General features: G+C 32.2%; 1 protein-coding gene across 2 annotated transcripts in view; it reads right to left on the reverse strand.

The window, feature by feature from the left end:
* Optix (optix) overlaps positions 1-19,635 on the reverse strand; it is a 183,503-nt gene extending 163,868 nt beyond the window's left edge. For both annotated transcript variants that reach the window (XM_072520823.1, XM_072520822.1), the window contains exon 1: positions 18,767-19,635. In XM_072520823.1, the coding sequence (XP_072376924.1) occupies positions 18,767-19,473 (707 nt within the window). In that variant the 5' untranslated portion in view covers positions 19,474-19,635. The remainder of the gene's footprint in view (positions 1-18,766) is intronic.
* Between the last annotated feature and the right edge of the window lie 615 nt (positions 19,636-20,250).

Below are 20,250 nucleotides of genomic sequence, written 5' to 3' on the forward strand. Positions count from 1 at the left end.
ATACTCAGTTTTTAATTATTATCATTGGATATTTCACAAAATAACAGCGATTAAACGAGAAAAATTGGATGTACAGGGTGAGTTATAACTATTGAGATACAAACTAGGGTTATCTGGACCAAAATATGCACAATTGACTACATATCGCACCCTCAGTGCAAGACTGCAGTAACTCAAAATTTTATGAAAATGAAGTAATAATGAAATTCGATTGTAAACGTGCATATCTATCCCCTATAAAACTCTAGTAACTTTCAAATGCTTAACCGGCTAAATATTACAACAACAGTTTAACTATTTTGCGTTTTGTACATAAGTTCCGTGCAAAACTGTTGTAATTCTAATGTAACAGAGTTACATTAATGGGGTGGTGTTTAATTTTAATATACAGCGTGTCTACGTAATCCATTAACGGCCGAGACAATAAACAAAGATTTACGAGACCAATCTATTCATGTAAGTTTAATAAGTTTAGTAAGTTATAATGTCCTTTGTGTGACATTATATTTTCCATAAAATGTGTGCGATATCGTTTCACCATTTATTTATTAGATTGGATTAACACATAAATTAAGACTAATTATTTACAGCCAAAAAGTATTTTTTCTTATGATAGGAAAAACAGGTATCTTAAAACCTGTGTATTAACAATACTGACAGTTTGTATTAAATCTTCATGTAACCTTCCGGGATAATTGATCAAAATAAAGAAAATGTGAAGTGGACAGATAAAAATTCTGCAATATTGAAAAGATAGTCCGCACACAATTTTCTTTAAGTATAACTATGATGACGAACTATGAAATTCTTTTAATCTAAAAAAATCATCACGGACTACACATATTATACGAGAAGTGCTACTTAAACCTGCCTACAAAGAACAGCCAAAAATTCAAGTGGCCAAAAGAAATATTTGGTATACTTATGCCATTCGGGTATGATACCAGAAGCCCACCATAGTGTTTATAAAAATATTTTGGCCCAAGATGATATACGAGAAGAGGACAACAACTAACAGAAAATGTGTCTACACTTTTCACAATTTTCTCCATGCAAAAGTGTTGTATCTTTAAAATTCTAATACTAAATGTGTAGTGATTAACAGTTTTCTCCGTGTAAAAGTGTTGTATCTTTGAAATTCCTAATTTTTTTAGCATTAAATTTATTTTATTTAAATTTCTATTTTGGGATATTATATAATAGGCTGAAAAGGATGCAAAATCATAATTGAATGTTAATTTTTCTTAAAACTTCGGTGTTTTATTTCACCGATATTAGCACAAAAATAAACAAAATTGACTTTATCTCGAAACTTACTTATTCTGACTTACTGCAGACTTGCACTGAGGGTGCGATATGTCTTCGTGGCGGTACCTATTTTAAGTTGGGTGTGAAGCATATAATCGCAGTTGTTTGCAAAATATCTTTTATGCAAAATACAGTGCTTTTCGATAAATGTATCCACCTTAAATAACTTTTGAACTTCTAATTTTTATTAAAAACTCAAAAATACGTCAATTAATATTTGAAGGGGGAGACGTTATGTCATATTTAAGGTTGCTGGGAAATGCGCCCTCTCGTCCCCCGTATCATCCCTTTATTTTTTTTTTTTAATTATTTCCCCCTTTTCTTAATTTATATTTGGATTCTCTAGTATCTAGTAAGATATTATCTCTCTCACCTTAATTGACTAACAAAATAGGTTGTAGGATAATTGAAACTTTTTAAATATTTAACCGTACTATTTGTAGTACCTTTAAAAACCAAGAAACAAAAACTTTACTTTTTATTAAAGTTTTATCAAAGGTTTTCGATATTATTTGAACATTTATTTTAATCGGTTAATAGCCAATGACAATTTGTTATAACTTGTAACAGACTACATATTTTGATACGTGTGCAATTTGGTCGCTGAAATGGTTTACACTTTGCAAGGAAGAATCAAAATTGTGGGTTTATACTACAAAAATAATAATTGTGCATAAGCTGCTACTAGAATTTTTAATGAAACACACCTCAATAGACATGCAACTCATAAGTATGTGTTTGAACTGATGCAGAAATTTAGAGCAACAGGGTCAGTTTGCAATAAAAAACATAACCGACAAAGACTCGTAAAGAATAAAGCAATCCAAATAGCCATTTTAGGGCAAGTTAACTTAGACGCTGATCAATCACAGTCACTGTCAACAATAAGAAAAGCAATCGGTGTTTCATCTTCTACAGCCTCCATAAATTTAAGTTTTACCATATAAAATTAAGTTAGTACAAGAGTTAAATGAAGAAGATTTTGATCGTCGTCTCGAATTTCTCAATAAAAATCTACAATTGTTAAACACTATTTGCTTCTCGGATGAATGTTCATTTTCATCAAATGGTTTGGTGAACAGACATAATTGTCGATACTGGGCTGAGAGTGATTCACGTATTGTACGTGAATTTCACACACAGCATCCTCAAAGCTTAAACGTATGGTGTGATATCCTAGGTGATCATATTATTGGACCCTTCTTTATCACTGGAAACTTAAATGGTGCATCGTATCTTGAGTTCCTTAGGCAAGTGGTTGATCGTATTAGAACAATAGTAAAAAATGATAATAACCTTTTCGAAGATTTGGTTCTATTTCTACATGATCGACCTCCTCTACACTTTGCTCTACCTGTGCGACAATTTTTAAACGAAACGTTTCCCGCTCGTTGGATAGGTCAGATGGACAGAGGACAGATGATGGATTGGCCACCTAGGTCACCGGATTTAATACCCCTAGACTTCTTCTTATGGGGGTATTTAAAAACAAAAATTTATGCTACTAAACCAGAATCTCTAGATGATTTACGACAAAGAATAGAGGATGAATGTCGACAATTCAATGCGGACGTGTTAAGCAATGTCAAAGAAGAATTTCAAAATAGATTGTACTATTGTATAAAAGAGAATGGCAGTAATTTTGAACAATTATTGTAAAAATCTTTGGTAGTGAAATGTTTATTCTAAATAAAATTGTTAAAAAAAAAATTTTTTCTATCCAGTTTTCTTGCTTTTGTATTTATTTTTCTCATAAACGAATCACTTCAAGCATCATGTGTTATACATTTCTGAAATCAGTAAAAAGAGGAGAATCCAAATATCAAATAAAAAAAGGGGGAAGTAATTTAAAAAAAATAAAGGGATGAACGGGGGGAGAAGGTGCATTTCGCAGCAATCTTAAATATGATATGTCTTTCCCCTCAAATATCAATTGACGTTGACGATGTTTTTGCGTTTTTCCCAAAAATTGGAAGTTCAAAAGTTATTTAAGGTAGATAGTTGTATCTGAAAACCCCTGTATATAATGTGGGTTTAAATTTTTATTAAACAAAATTTTAAAAAAAATTCAAAAAATTAGATATTTTTCCTCATTTTTTCGCATATATCTCAAGAACTATTAGTTTTAAAAAAAATTTGTATAGAACATAAAAGTTTTGCTATTAGATTTTACACCGCGATGACCACTACACTTCCTCCGGGGAGTAAGAATTGAAGAAAGAGAGAGAGAAAAAAAATTAAAATCTTTGATTTTTCTCTTTTTGCTGTCCATTTCTTTCATGACTTTTGATCCATCTTTCCATTGCACTCTGTGCTCATTATTCCATCCTTGTTAACATATCTGGAATCTGTCAAAGTCTCTATTTTTAAAGTTTCGAATGGGAAGTCGATACGCCAACACAAATGTAAAATGTAATTCTCATTACAATCAATTGTGGCTTAATCCCATAGAAAATAATGTTTATACATTGTTTAATTTAACGTATATTACCGAGAATATTCCACTATTGTGTGCTTCGTTGTTAGACACAAAACAAGATTTTTAGGGTCCTTGTGCTTAATATTTTACTATTTAAATTATAAGAACAGTTTATATTGATATAACAGCCAGTTTCTCTTTAAAAACATCTACATGCCAACGACTAACGCGAGGCAACAATATTACATACTAATTGTAGATTTCCGGAACAAATCACATATCCATTTTGTTGTTAATTTTCGATAGTTTACAATTAATAATATAGAAAGTTTTTCACAATTAGTAAAGTAGGGAGGATGATGTTTATTTACATAAAAATGGACGAAAAAAAAAACTTGTAAACATAAAAACACAAAATTGTAAACGAAGAAAAACGATATCAAATTAATTAAAAGCAAGAAAATATTTGGGACCTATTTCTTATACTCTGTTTCAAATTTTACACAATAAAGTTGTCCCAATTTATTATTATTCTACATCTACCTTTTTTTTTTCTTTTTTCATTTCTTTTAGCTAACTATTGTTGTTATTATTTTGTTCTTTTCGGCATCTTTTTGGCAACAGTTTAATGGTTATATATAGTTTTTGTTATGTACTATTTTTATTGAGAATAAGCCACAATTTTACTTAAAAATACGTTTATTTGACGTTTCGATTTCCTCTTGGAAAATGGTTATCAAAAAGTAAAATACTAATAAATTAAAAAAAGTTTTTTTTCTTAGTAGAAAATTCTTCTAATAATTTAATTTAATCTGACTCATTCATATTGACAATTCAGACCTATATTATACATTTTGAAGTAGACGACTTTAAAATGATATTTTTGAGTTGCGTTTCTGGGGCGATTTTATTGAAAAATAGTTCATTTGATACATGAAATCAACTTTAACTTAAAAATATCCGTCAGAAAAATCATAACATGTGATTTGTCTTTAAAAAAACAACCACATGCAATGATGACAGTAAAATTATTCTGTTGGTGATCCCTAGTGTTAGGTAAATCATGAGGGAGAAACCAGGAAAAGACCTCACGATACTAGTTTACTCGCAATATCAACTCCAAACTTTGATTCTGTATTCGTGTTTCTTTTCATTGATCAACATTCAGTATCATATTAATCAGATTAACAGTTTAAGAGCATCTACGAAACTGGTACAACTTGTGTCCGACTTCATAAAGATACCAAAAAATTCCAAATAGAACTTATGATTAGACAGGGTGATACTATCTCTCCGAAATTGTTTACAGCTGTACTCGAATATATGTTCCAGCGAATACTACGAGAGGATAATATCTTCTTCTTCATCATCATTTTATGTAGACATGACTCTGTCTGTTTTTCAGTGGCCTCCAGTAAGTTGTCGTTCCATCGTTTTCGTGGTCTTCCTACTGGGAATCCGTCTCTTGCCGTCTTACTACTCTATTTGTTGTCATTCGGCTTATATGATCGTTCCATTGTACTCTTCTATTTCTTACCCAGTTCTTGATGTTCTCCGCAGTACATCTACGTCGTATATCTGTACTTCTAGCTCTGTCCCACATCATTTTTGTCCCATGGTGTCTTTCTAACATCATTTCTGTCCTCTCTGTGTTAGGTTGTGTGTCTGCCACTTATGTCATTATTGCTCTGATGACTGTATTGTAAATTCTGCCTTTCATTTCTTTCCCGATATTTTTATTTTTCCATATTGTTTTATTCAGGCAACATGTGGCTCTGTTTACTCTATTTACTTAATCTTCTACTTCAGTTTCGAGCTTTCCGTATCTAGATAATGTGATGCCTAGATATTTAAACTCCATCTATTATCTCACCTTCCAGCTCCAATTTACATCTGAGTAAATTTGCTGTTATATCCATGCATTTTGTCGTTTTTGGGAAAATTAACATGTTACATTTTCTGGCGGTTATAATAAATTGGTGCAGCATACGCTGTAAATCATCCTCACTTTGAGAGAGTAGTATTGTGTCGTCTGCATAGCAGATTATTTTAAGTTGTTTTTCTCCCATTTGATATCCTTTTTTGGTTCTTATTTTTTTTATTATTTCATCCAAATCAGGTTGAACAATAGAGGACTCAGGGAATCTCCCTGTCTTATTCCATTGGCATCTTCAATAGTCAGTTAGTTTTTCTTCTACTTTTACTTTTATTGTGTTGTTTTGGTAGTTATTTTCGATCGTTTTGATTATTCCTAGAGGTATCTCCCTTGCGTACAATAAGTGGATAACGTCCTTTAATTTAACCCGGTCGAATGCCTTCTTAAGGTCTACGAAACATAGATATGCCGGTTTTTTGTATTCTAATGATTTCTCTTGCACTTGCCTCATTATAAATATAGCGTCGGTGCATGATCTTCCCGACCTATAACCTTGTTGTTCTTCTGCTAGAGTTATAATTTTTCAGTTTATTTGTTATCACTTTGGTTGTTAATTTTAATGTTGTGTTTAATAAGATAATATGTATGAGAGTATAATATGCGAATTAATATAAATGAAGACGATCTGAACAACCTAAGATTTGCCGATGACATAAATTATCATATCTGATAGAGTTAATAAAGCTACAAAACGCTCTATAACGCAATAAAAACATTTGGTCTGAAAATTAGCACCTCAAAGGCAACATTTATGACCAACCTTGTAGTCAGCAATAAAATTCAGATTGAAAGCCATAGCATCGACCAAGTAATAGCTTACAAATAACTAGGATATGAGATTCGCTTAGGCCGAGATAATCAGACAACTGAAGTACAAAGAAGGATAGGTCACACATGGGCTGCCTTTGGTAGATTGATCAACATTTTCCAGTCTATTCCAGTTTGTTTAAAAAGAAAGGTTCTTAACCAATGTATTTAACCGGTCCTTACATATACTGTAGAAACACTAACTCTGATAAAAGGAACAATAAATAAAATAAGAGTTACCACAACACGTTATGGAAAGATCAATGTTGTGTATTACCATTAGAGATTAGTACCAAGCCTAGAAAAAAGAAAAAAAGCAGGAATCACGGATGCAGCTGAAAAAATAGCGGATATTGACGGATGATAGATGGACAAAAAGATTCTGGAATGGCGACCAAGACAAAAGGCATATCGAAACAGAGGACGACCACCGACTAGATGGAGCTGATGATGTAAAACGACCATAAATTGGATGCAAGAAGCTCAAAATAGAAATTGGTGGAAAATTTTACGTAAGGCCTACGTTTTATTACACAACACACCACTTGCTTTCTTCTATTTGTCCATCCTGCTGTAACTGCATTGTATGTCCTATTTCCCTTTGCTTTGTAATATCTGAATATCTAAAATAATTTTATAAAAAATCATTTCACCATCACAAATTACCATCTTATTTGTAACAGTAAGTCCATCTTCAAATCAACATTCTAGTCTAGATATTCCGTTTTTTTCTGATCATTTGTTCAGATATTTACTATTATAAAAATAATGGTTGACTCCTTAATCATATAATCCAAAGGATACGTTCTTTTTAATATTTGTAAGTCCGGTGGTCTAGAGCCATGCCGTCGAGCTTTACCATTACATGGACATTCTTATTACGAGACATTTAGGCATCATTACAATTAACTAAATGATGATATGAGTGTAATGTTACTTTGATTGGTTTTGAATTGAAAACATCGCGCAAAGTCTTTTGGTACGTAAGAACTACATAATCGTTACTTTGTAGTTGGTACTATACCGCGTAATTACATTATGATAAGATCGTTAATGATAGGAATTCCAGAGCAATGTTTACAAGTTAAACACATGGAATGTTTTGATTATTCTTGGAAATTTTGGTATACGTACGTCGAATCAATAACAGTGAAGTTAGGAGCAATGATATGAATGATTACGAAAATGTTAATAGGAAAGCGCGGTATTATGTATTGATTTTTTATTAAAGTCTTCTGAGATATTTATGTTCCACCTTTTTGGATAATAGAATAATGTCATTAACGAACCACAATGGATGAAAATATGAGAATCTGTGATATAATCTTAGCAGTTGTAGATTTAGAAGAGAACTTAACTGAGAACTTCATTATTAAGCATAATTATAAGAATATAACAACTTATGGCCGCGATCATAATATTTAAAAATAGAAAAGTTGCCGGGGCAAAATACCTATCATATAAGGACAAATAGCATCACTAACCAAAAAATATACACCTAATAAAAATGAAAATATTAAGAAAACTAAAGAGAATCAAAGTATATTAAAGAATGTTTAGGAAACAAGATTAAGTTCAGTACGAATAGAAAAAAGCAAGGATGCATGATACAGGAAATATGGAACCTCGTGGACCAAAGAAAAGACGTTAGAAGCAAAGATAAAAACGAATACAAGAGAATCAACCAAATAGTCAGACAAAAAATAATTAATGAATAATGAATCCCAGAATTTTCACTTCATCTAATTTTTTTTTGTTGACTTAAGAATATTTCTCAATATACTCATGATCCTTACTGTCAATGCCACTATCTGACAAGACCTCCATCATTTTGGTATGTTAGAGGTCTTGATCTATAATGTAGCAGGCATATACACAGTTCATATCTCTACATCGCGAGACTTATTGTTCTGTAATCACTGCACTTTTTGGCCTCTTGCTTTTTTGGTTGTACTACAAGTTCTAGACATAGGGATACTTTGGATACTTTCCACCCCTTTCACTCGTTACAAGTTTCGCAACATAGTGTATTGTTGATATAAAACGGCCCACCTGGCCAATATCAAAAAGCATAAGGTATAGATGTAGAAAAATTAACATACTGTATTGTTTGATATAAAATGTGAGTTTCATCTACAACAATTTCATGTTTTTAGTATTATCATATACAAGAAGTGATATTGTATTATTTTATCTTTGGGTATTTTTCCAGTGTTACATATCTTATTGAAAATGACAGTTAATCCTTTCCTGAAGTTCTCATTGAAGAGTTTGATGATCTCTGATTGAGCTCCATCTGGACCACAAGCTTTTCCATCTCTAGAGATATTATTGCTGCTTCCACTTCCTCTAAAAGGATGTCCGGACTGTTATTGTGTTCTTTAATCAATGTTAATACCGCTATTCAATACGACTTTTCCGTGATACTCTTTCCGAGTAAGCTATATAAACTAAGCTTAGATTTTAGTGAATCAGATTTTAAAAAATCTTGCCCTTTAATCAATTCTATCGCTTTTTTTTTTCCCAAGGAGGAATTTCAAATCTGACATCGAGAGTAACAATTTAAATACTTCGATTGTATAATAACAGTGAATCCAGTAGCGATAGTCCTGACGTAAACAGTACCTCTGCCGTCAGTTTAACCAACAATAATAATAACCCTCCATTTGATATACTGCCTATTGAATGGTACTACCGGATTTTTTTAATGGCGGTTTACACAACTCACGCCTATGCAGCTATTATATCTTGATACCTAGCCTCATTATTCGTGTAATTTTCGTACCGATCGGGAGAAACTCGGTTTGATTTAGTACCGGAGTTGGTACTAATTACGGTTTGCCGTTGGAATACACTGTATCAGTATATCATTCTCGTTCACTATTACGACATTTCGATCGTATATCTTCTAGTGTTTAAGAGGCCGAAGAAGAAAAAAAACAGCGGCCAGAATGAATTGATTTCATTCAAAGTATTTAATAACGGTTATTAAAAATAGATATTAAAATATGTACTAAAGTATTTACGAAGAAGTCATGTGAACATGAATATGTTTATACAAACTTTTTTACACTAGAACTTAACACAAGAGTCCCTATACAAGTAATGATGGTATAACATGTGATTGGTTTTTGCTGACACCACACATTTCATTTTTTTATCCACCATTCGTTATAGTAAGCCTCCTATATTGGAATTCAAATGTAAATAATGCTAAAAACAATTTAGTTTATTTTTTTTTTAAATTATCTGCATTAAACATTCATACTTATTGGAAAAAAAATTATTTGATGTAGTTTCTGTGTTAAGCAAATGTATTGTTGCTAATTACAGTTGCCTTCATTGTCTCTACATAAAGCTGATTATTAGGTATATGCAAACGATGTTATACATCAGGCAACTACTGATCCCATAAACACAAGAATTTCTCCTTCTTTATTTAATAAAAAAAATCCTGTGCCCGGCTCACGAAACACGTGATTCACTGAGCTTTACTTAGTAAGTTACCGCTTTATATACTATACTACCAATATTAACATCAAATGATCTTTCCATTTGACACGTAATTTTTTCAATTACTTCACACAATATAAATTATTTATACCAGATGTGTTGTTTACTAAACTACCAACATACTAAAATAAAAAAAAAAACAAAAACACAAAGATTAAAACAGATATTAGTACACCCGAAATAACGAAACCATTCACATAAGTGGAGCAATAATAATATAGCAACTTGCATGAATGGTGCGAGTGCCTACTAAAACATGGAGGAATCGTCAACATCAGGATCGAAGGTTTAAAATAAATTGACAATAGAAAAATTGGTCTAATTTAGGTCTAATTAGTTTAGTTTAATTATAAAAATATTAAATATTTTTCTTTTTTTGTTTTATAACCCTAAGTGGGTCTTGGCCTGTCTGGCTAATTCCTTCCTTCCAGTTCTCTCTTACGTTCTTCTTCTTCTTCGTCTCGTAGCATTTTCCTTCTCACTCTGAATATCATAAAAATCTTTAGTTCCTATAGCATTAAAAAGATGCTATCAAAGAAAATAGGCACTAGCCTATTAATGTAATAAATGTTTAAAATGTTACCCATCAACATCCAATCATTTTTAACTCTTTTATTAAGATTTTCATTAGTAGCTCTTGATATTGATTCTTTATCTATTTCGTTAAGAACTTGAAGACTATCCATTATATATTCCTCAGTAGTGACAGGTTCTTCTTCTTCTTCTTGTGCCACTCCTATCGGAGATTGGAAATCATCAAGGCTATCCTGACCTTGTTTACAGCTGACCTCTCAAATTACGCAACCATGGCATTCTTCTACGGCCTGGATTCCCTTTTCCTTCTATTTTTCCTTGCATTATATTTTGAAGTAATGCGTATTTATGTCCTCTCATCAGGTGACCCAAATATGCGAGTTTTCTTCATTTGATCGTTGACAAAATTTCTGGGTCTTTTCCTATCCTTCGCATTACTTCAAAGTTTGTGACTCTTTCAACCCGACTTATATTCAGCATTCGACGGTAGCACCACATCTCGGATCTTTCAATATTTTTTATGTTGTTCTGTTTGAGAGTCCAGGCCTCTACACCGTATAATAGCGTGTTAAATACGTAGCCCCTTAGCATTCTTAATCGTAGAGGGATGCTTATATCTCTGTTGCAGAAGAATTTCCTCATCTTTATGAAGGTGGCCCTGGCAATTTCGATACGTCTTTTTATTTCATTGTTTTGGTCTCCAGTTTCGTTTATTGAAGTCCCCAAGTATTTGTAACTTGATACTTTTTCAATTTGAACGCCGTTTATACTAATATGTGCTGGTTGTGTCATGTTCTTTCTGAAGGCCATATACTTGTTTTTTTGATATCGATACTTATGCCATAATTGTTGCAGGCAATATTTATCTTTGTAAGTAATCGTTGTAATTCTTCTACTGTTCTTGCAACTAGTACAGTGTCATCTGCGTATCGAATATTATTTACAACCTCTCCATTGATTACGATTCCTTCGTTTGATTGCAAAAGGGTTTCCTGGCAGATGCTTTCACTATAAACATTAAATAGCAGCGATGACAAAATGCATCCCTGTCGTACTCCTCTACGTATTTCTATTGCTTGTGATATCTCATTTTCTATTTTGATGTTAGCTTTCTGATTCCAATATAGATTGAGAATTATTCGCAGATCTTTATTATCTATGTCCTTTCTTTCAAGAATGTCGTCTCTTAGCTTATCGTGGCGTACTCTGTCAAACGCTTTTTCAAAATGTGACAGTGACAGGTTCAGAGAACACCTTATTTTTAACATATCTCCAAATATAGTAATCTAACGGTGACAACGGGATCGTGGTGACCAGAGAAACAGATCTATATTAGCTATCCGTCTATCGCTGAATATTTCATCAAAAAATGTACTGACTCCTCGAATATTGTGAGACGGTGCTCCATCTTGTTGAAACAAGCCTTGTTAGCTTTATTATTATGTAAATCGTATAGTGCTGGTACAATTACTTGCCGTAAAATGTTGCAGTAACGCTCTCCGTTTAAATTGTTGTTATAAATCATGAGAGCGACTATCTTATTATTTTTTAGAGCACAAAAAACATTAAACAAAAAGAATGCTTGAAATTTAATATCCCACGTGAACTGAGGATTTCCGTAACTCCAGAAGTAACTGTTATAGCGGTTAAACATACCATTTTTTGTAAATTTCAATTCATCGCACCAAATAATTTTTTTTCTAAAATCTTGATCTTGGCATATCAATAAAACACATTCACAAAATTTTACACGTCTTACATAATCTCCAGGATGTAAATGTTGAGCTAGTGTACACTAATAAAGGGTTCAATGATGTTTTTTAAAACTCTATGAATTGTTCTAGTCGATACCTGTAACAATTGCTCACATTACCGTAAAGATGAATTTGGAGTAGCTGCAAAATATCTCAGGGTATCTATTTGTAAGCCTTTATTATCGACTTGGGTCCTTTTACTTATAAACTGACCAAACTGGAAACAGTTGTTAAACAAACGTTTTAGAGTTTTATCATTTGGTCGAGGCTTCTCAGGATATCTCTTAGTAAAAAAGACAAGTTCTGGATACTATTCTGTAACCCTCACCGTAAATTATAATTAAAAAAAAAATCATCATTTGTATATCATAAATGAGCAAATATTATTTTGTCCAGAAAATTAGTCAAAAAACAACAAGGTCACTAATAAACATTAACGGATTTTTTAACGGATATTTTTGTCAGAATACAATAGGTATAGGGAAGTATTAACAAAAAAGGCACCTTTACACTGTCAACGATAATGCTTATATACCTGGTATAAAAGTGTAATTTTCATATAAAACCATTATAACTCAAAAACGGTTTACAATAGGTATAGGGAAGTATTAACAAAAAATGTTCAAAATAACGTGAATATTTCTAGAATAAAAAAATATACAGGATATTCCATTAAAAAACGAAGTTATAAGCAACTCCCGGTATAACCTAAAGTAGCAAATAGATGAAAATATTTTCATAAAATAGGTCACTCTTCAAAACCCCTTCACTCCAAGTGGAGTGAACTCCTCCACCAACAGCGTGGAGGAGGCGTCAAAGCAGAAATAACCACATAAACTAGCGGAATTGCTCATACATATGAAGAGGAAGGTGCAATTTGTTTTATGCCAAAAACTAGTTAGTGAACCTACAAAAACAATGGAAATATGAAAAACAATTTGGATAATAAAAAAATTCATAAACAATAGATGAAAGAAGAAGAAATGACAGAATTAGCAACAAAAGAAAACGAAGAAAGTAATTATAAAATAATTTGAAACAGATTAAAAAAATGTTGAAGTAGAGCCGACGGATAGATGGGAGGATCCGTTTACGGAGGAATTAACACAGAAATGAAGTGTATCTAAAACAAGAAATAATGAAAAAATAAAAATTTTATACGACAATGTTAATTGTCGTAGTCAAGAATAGTTTATGATTTAGGTTGAGTGGTTAGGACATATAAAAAGAAAGAGAAGTGAGATAATGCTCAAATTACTCTACAGAAAACCAGTCCAGGGAAAAAAAGAGACTAAAAAAAGATGTTAAAAATTATCACAGTAGAGGATAGAAAGAACGATGCACAGCACAAAGGATCATCGAAGAAAGAAATAAAAAAAACTGTATGGAATTGCTCCGAAAAATAATTGTAATTTTGTAATTCTATGATTTTTTTAGCATTAAGCCATTTGTATTTTATCATTTATGGTTTATAATTGTCTTAAGGCCTGTTGAGGTAAATAAATAAATATTTCTGAAATACAAAGGAAGGTGCTAAGTCATTTTTATCTGCAATATTGAATTGTTGCGAAAGATTCTCCTGAATCTTTTTAGTCCTGTTTTGTAGATCACAAATCATTTATTGTTTTAGATTTCCACTTCGGAGATCGTTCTTAAAATACAAAACATTAACAAATTCTGTTTTTGTTACTTGGTAAAAAAATTCTTCTAATAATTTAATTTTATCTGACTCATTCATATTGACAACTCAGACATACCTATATTATACATTTTAAAATATATAATATTGCCAATAGTTCATTCGATTACATGAAATCGGTAGCATTTGCACACGATCTAACATAATTAACGACAAAGAAGAAAGAACTAAAAAGGCTAATGAATAATATAATAAAAAAGTCAGAACAATTTGGATTTACAATAAATGAGGAAAAGGCAAAATACATGACAATGGGGGAAACAGATAAAGAAAAAGAAGAGACTTTTATATTAGAAATAGATAGAGAAAATATGTGCATCAAAAGAGTTTCAGAATTTAGTTGCCTGGGTGTAAGATATATGAAAGCGAACATGAGAAACGGGAGATAAAGGCAAGAATAGCAAAAGAAAATAGAAAGCATTGCGAGAATTAATGAAATTCAAATATGTTTCAAGAAAAACAACGATTAGAATTTACAAAACGGTAATCAAGTCTACAGAAATCAGTAATAGATGTTTTAGAAAGTTGAGAAAAGAAGATACATATAGCGTGGAGATAGATATGGGGCATGGGGTATGAAAAAGATGGACAATGGAGAAGAAGGAATAATAAAAAACTTTAAGAATTATGGTCTCACTAATTAAAGAATCCTTTGAAAAGGTATATTTCCAGAGTGGCCTAAAGTCAGCCATTATTATGCCTCTTCATAAGAGTAGTGAAAAATCTAATGTCTACAAATATATCCAAAATAATTAAGAGAATCATAAAAACCTGACTTACGTGCTTTCTCGTTGAAAGCAACATTTTATCACAAAGTCAGTTCGCCTTTTTATCTAATCATCATATCACAATTCGTACCAGCGATGCTATGTTTTCTGTACTACATGAGGACTATCAAGCACTAAACAATAATTTTTATACTGCCACTGTTTTTTGTGACTATGCCAAAGCTTTTGATTGTGTAAATCACGACATTAATTCCAATCTTACTTGAGGAATAGGAAACAACTAGATAGAGCAAATGATACTGACTCTAGTCACAAAAGCATTGTATGTGGAGTACCACAACCTTCGGTACTGGGTCCTCTACTTTTCCTTATAAATGACATCAATAACTTGATGGCAATCAATGGAAACATTTTTCTTTTTGATGATGATACCAGTATTACCTGACCTGGAGGAACTCTAATTTTGCAACTCTTCATGCAATTATAATTTCTGATCTACTTAAAATATAAACCTGGTCCATATCTAATTTACACTCTTTTAACATGAAGACAGTAGCATTATCGTATAAAGGAGCTCTTTAACCCTTGCTTTTTAATAACAGCCAGATGAGTATCGTTAATTCTGTGAAATTTCTTGGTATTTTTATAGACAGCAATCTTAAATGATCCCTTCATATCGATTTGTTAAGTAATAAACTAGCCTCAGCCTGCTATGCATTAAAATCTGTTTCGAAGGAAATCAATTTAGCATCTTCCAAAATAACATATTTTTCTTTGATCGAGTGTCATCTTCGAAATGGCCTTTCTTTTTGGGGTTCTAGTACAGCTGCCCACGCTGATGTTATTTTTAAATTATCAAAAAGAGCAATACGGTATCTGTTTGGCTTCAGTAGAATAACACATTGCAGAAGCTACTTTAAAAATCACGGGATTTTAATTCTTCCCTCTTTATATATTCCAGAAACTGTTTGCTTCATTCGTAAACACCTACATATTTTTCCAGCAAGACCTAATCATGACTACTTCACCAGAAATTGAAGCTTTCATGTGTATTTACCGATCTCGTCCACTGAGTTAGTAAAGAAATCTATATTATATTCGGCAAAAAAATTGTACAACCATCTCCCTTTGGAACTTAAATCTACAACTTCTTTTCTTAAGTTCCGTAAATTGACAAAAGCCTATTTATCTGAAAGACCATATTATTCAGTGAAAGAGTTTCTTAACGAATAACTAAAAAATTACAGTACGTTTAGGTGCAAGCTAAAAAGTGTACTACTAATATTTATACTATACTAAAGTATTTTTATATATATTTGGGTATCACATGCAGCAACTTAAACTTAATCGTAAACCAGTTCGTAAGGTTTTATTATGCAATTTGCAATTTAAATTTTGCAATGGATTGTATATTTTTTTGACTTTTTGTAAGCTTTGTCCATAAAATTGTACAATTTTCAGAGACAATAAAGCATATTTCTATTCTGTTTTTATTCTATTACATAAGGTGTCATAAATAACCATAGTAATTAAAAAGCAGAGAAGAGCAATTTTTAGCATTAAAAGAATGCGAAAGGGAAGAATGCTAATGATGGTACTCTGACGAAATCCAAGACAAAAAAGAAGGAAAGATAGATACGGAAGGACAGCGTATATGAAGACTTACAAAAAAGTAGTATTGAGCAGTGGAAATAAAAAGCATTGGACAGCAGTGAATGAAAGGAAGTGGTTAATAAATGTATGGGAAGACTACAAGAAATATTAAATGTATTTTATTACATAGTGTAAATAGTAATTGTGTTTGTAAATGTAAACTTTTGATCGCTAGGCCTTCAAGGCCTGTTGAGCTTTATAAATAAATAATTGATAAACTGTTATAGGTTCTACGAATGGCAGCAATTTGTTGGGATTCAGTTAGTAAATTTTAATTTATTTGGAAGCGACGGTAAACTTTTTTTAGAATAAAATGATATTTTCCTGAAGCTATTTTTTTGTGTCATCTTAATACAATTTACTATTTTTATTGAGAATAAGCCACAATTTTATTCTAAAATATAAAACATTATTAAATTAAACAAATTTGTTACTTGTCAAAAAATCAACAATATTCAAAACAACAAGCACATTGAGATTTATTTTATCTAAAACTAAACCTAACAATCAACAAGGAATAACAAAGAGTTGTATTTATAAAATACCTTGTGAACGCGAATATTTTTACTTAGGTGAGACATCAAGACCATTAAATGGTAGAATAAGTGAACATCAATCTTGTAACAAAAAGAAAGAATTTGATAGATCTCAAATATATGTAAACACACATGGGAAAATGAGCATAGATTTAAATGGGAAGATTCAAGTACAGTCCTTAAAGAAGCAGATGGCCTCTTTGACCAATTGCGTCCCAAATTCCTCGGCAGTATGCAATAGGATCTGGTAACTTATATTAAAAGATGAAATCAATAGACAGAGAATACCACTATTACTAAGTCAATAACATATCGAGGATACATAATTTATGTTTTAAAATAACTTACATTTAAAATAGAAGTTTGGTAGATATTAACTAAATTGAGAGTTACTAAATGTAAGACCAAATACTTACCATGTCGGGATAGAATTAAGACGTTTTTTTCCTGTTTTTTCCTCGTGATTTACTATGGGATCACTAAATGAGAATTACAATATCATCATTGCACGTGGGTGTCTTTCTATGATTATGATTTTTCTGACAGCTTTTCTTAAGTTACAGTTGATTTCATGCAATCAAATGAACCAAAAAAAGTCTTTCAGGAACGCAACTCAAAAATATTGACTATCATTTTAAAATCATCTACTTTAAAATGTATAATATGTCTGAATTGTCAATATAAATAAGTCAGATAAAATTAAACTATTAGAAGAATGTTTTTACCAAGTAACAACAACAAAATTTGTTTAATTTATTAATGTTTTGTAATTTGGGAAAATTTCCGAAATGGAAATTAAAGCTTTAAATAAACGTATTTTACAGTAAAATTGTGGCTTATTCCGTAGCTTATCATATAGCAATAAAAATAGTAAAATATATATGATATCGCAACATCTGTAGTAAGTACTTAAAACAATTGTAAATTGTACCATTATTTTTCCAGAACATAGTAAATGAAAAATTGTTATTGATATTTAAATTGAAATTTAAAAAATACGCAAACCCTTATCGCAAAAAAATTGAAACTAAAACCATAATCCTAAATCACCAATTCTTCCTCTATATCTATAATAAACCATCATAAAGCTGAGTTCAAAAATAAAATATCACAGACATTGCTTCAACAATCAGTTTACAAAATGTAGTATTTTGAAATCGATTCGAAAACTTTAAACAAAGTTTTTATTTTTTATCAGCAGTGTATTTTCATCAGCAGCATGCAATATACCTACAGAAAAAGATAATTTACAAATATTTAGTAGACTCCAAATTTGTACAAATAATAATTTTATGCTTTATGGATGGATACAAGATGTCATCAATTTAGTTTAAATTAATAAAAGTTTGTCCAAAAAAATATTTTGATATGTTTTCTACAATAATATTTAAAAAAAGTAGTAAATAATCGTGTAATTATTTTTGTACCGAGAAAATGGAAAAAATATGCGGTAGATGATACTAACTGAAAAACATTTCAATTATTTTATAATTAATATAACGGATATACAGGATGTACGTCCTTATTATTATAATTAAATAAATTAAGACTCATATATTATGAAAACAACACTGATTTATTTTTAAAAAACTTGTGTAATAGTTTTATGTAAAAGCGTTATAATTCAGTATTTGTTAGCTACATGCATTCATCAGATAAATGTCTTGAATGGACCTATTTGTTGATATTGCATTTGTTTTAGTATATAAATTTATATCAAAAAGTACGTTGTGGCCACAAAATTTACGAATATATCTACTATGATTGGTAATCCAAATCGGTCCTTATTTTTATTTTATGACGTTGTAATTTTTAATATATAGAAAAGTATATTAAAAATAAAAATAAGAATATATTTATAGTTTTAAATATGACTAACCTGTTTTTGGCCGCAGCTGCACGATCCCGCTGTCGTCGGTTCTTGAACCAGTTCCCAACTTGAGTAGGAGTGAGTCCCGTCGCTTGGGCCAGTTCCCGTTTCTTGGTCGGGTTCGGATAGGGATCTTGAAGATACCATTCGCGTAACAAACTTCTAGTCCTCTCTTTAAAACAATGAGTCTTTTGTTCACCGTCCCAGATAGTACGGGGCAACGGAAACTTTTTCCGAACGCGGTACTTGTCGACGGGTCCCAGAGCCCTGCCGCGTAATTTTTCCGCTTCTTGGTAGTGTGCCTCCAGCCACATGGCCTGGAGCTTGCCGTGGGAACCTTTGGTAAACTTGTGCGATTCTAAAATTGAATAGAGTTCTCTAAAATTGCCGCTGTGGAAAGATACTATAGCTCTTGCTCTTAAAACGGCTTCGTTTTTGTTGAGTTCACTTATGTTGGGATGTGCGACAGGGAGTGACCACAAGAACCTCGCGAGTCTTTCGATATCACCACTTTCTTCGAGAGTTTCGCACACGGCGGCCACTTGGGAGACGGTAAAGTTTAGTGTCGGTAGCGCAAACATGGGATTAGGAAGCATCGGTGCCGGAGCAACCGGGATAGGGACACTGATTCCTGGAGACGACGATGTCTCCGAATGTCCTCCGGATCCGGGCCCAGTACTCCCGGAGCAGAGCCCCGAGCTCAATCCCAGAGCCATGTGAGTTGCCAGCTTGCAAAAACAATAGTTCACTAGACACTTATCATCGCCGCACTAACAAACGGTATCGCTAACAAAAACGTGTTACTCAGGTAACCATCAACAAAGAAAGATCCTATTGCATGAGTTTTATGTGTTGCTCTCGAGACGAGACTGAGTTTGTGTCCGTAGTTCGCGTCTATTGGCCCCCGTAAGGCTGTTACCACGGAGACTGGGTTGGGCGAAGGCCAATGCGCTGTCGAGTGGAGGGGCGACGGCACGGTATGGGCGGGACCAGTGTCACTTTGATATGTGACATTTAGATGAAAGCCTTTGTAGCATACACCTAACTAAAGGTGATGTATAAAGTGGTCCTCTATTCCGTGTAGCTCTGTCACCATGATAACTTTCAAGATACGCCTTTTATGTTTATTTCTAGGTCGTGAAATGACTGGAATCTTGTTTTGCTTACATTGCGGTCGATATCTTTATTAGTTGTAGCTGCGGGGCCGCGTAGAAGGGGCAGGAAAATGCGCCGGTGTTTACTAAACATGTAGATATCGATAAAACGTAAATTGACTTTTTATTATGACTGGCTTTCTTTCAAATCGATAAAGTGGTGGGTACGTTTATTATTAACGGCCTTTATCAAGATGACGGAAACGTTATTCTGATTAATTAAGAAATGACGGCTGTTCATTTTATACCAACATCGATTTCATATTATTTTCGTACATTTTATCTTTAAGCAGTGATCTTAATTTGTGACGTTTGCTTTATTTACACGAAAAAATATCC

This window comes from Diabrotica undecimpunctata, chromosome 1 (assembly GCF_040954645.1).
Source record: "Diabrotica undecimpunctata isolate CICGRU chromosome 1, icDiaUnde3, whole genome shotgun sequence".
Lineage (NCBI taxonomy): Eukaryota > Metazoa > Arthropoda > Insecta > Coleoptera > Chrysomelidae > Diabrotica > Diabrotica undecimpunctata.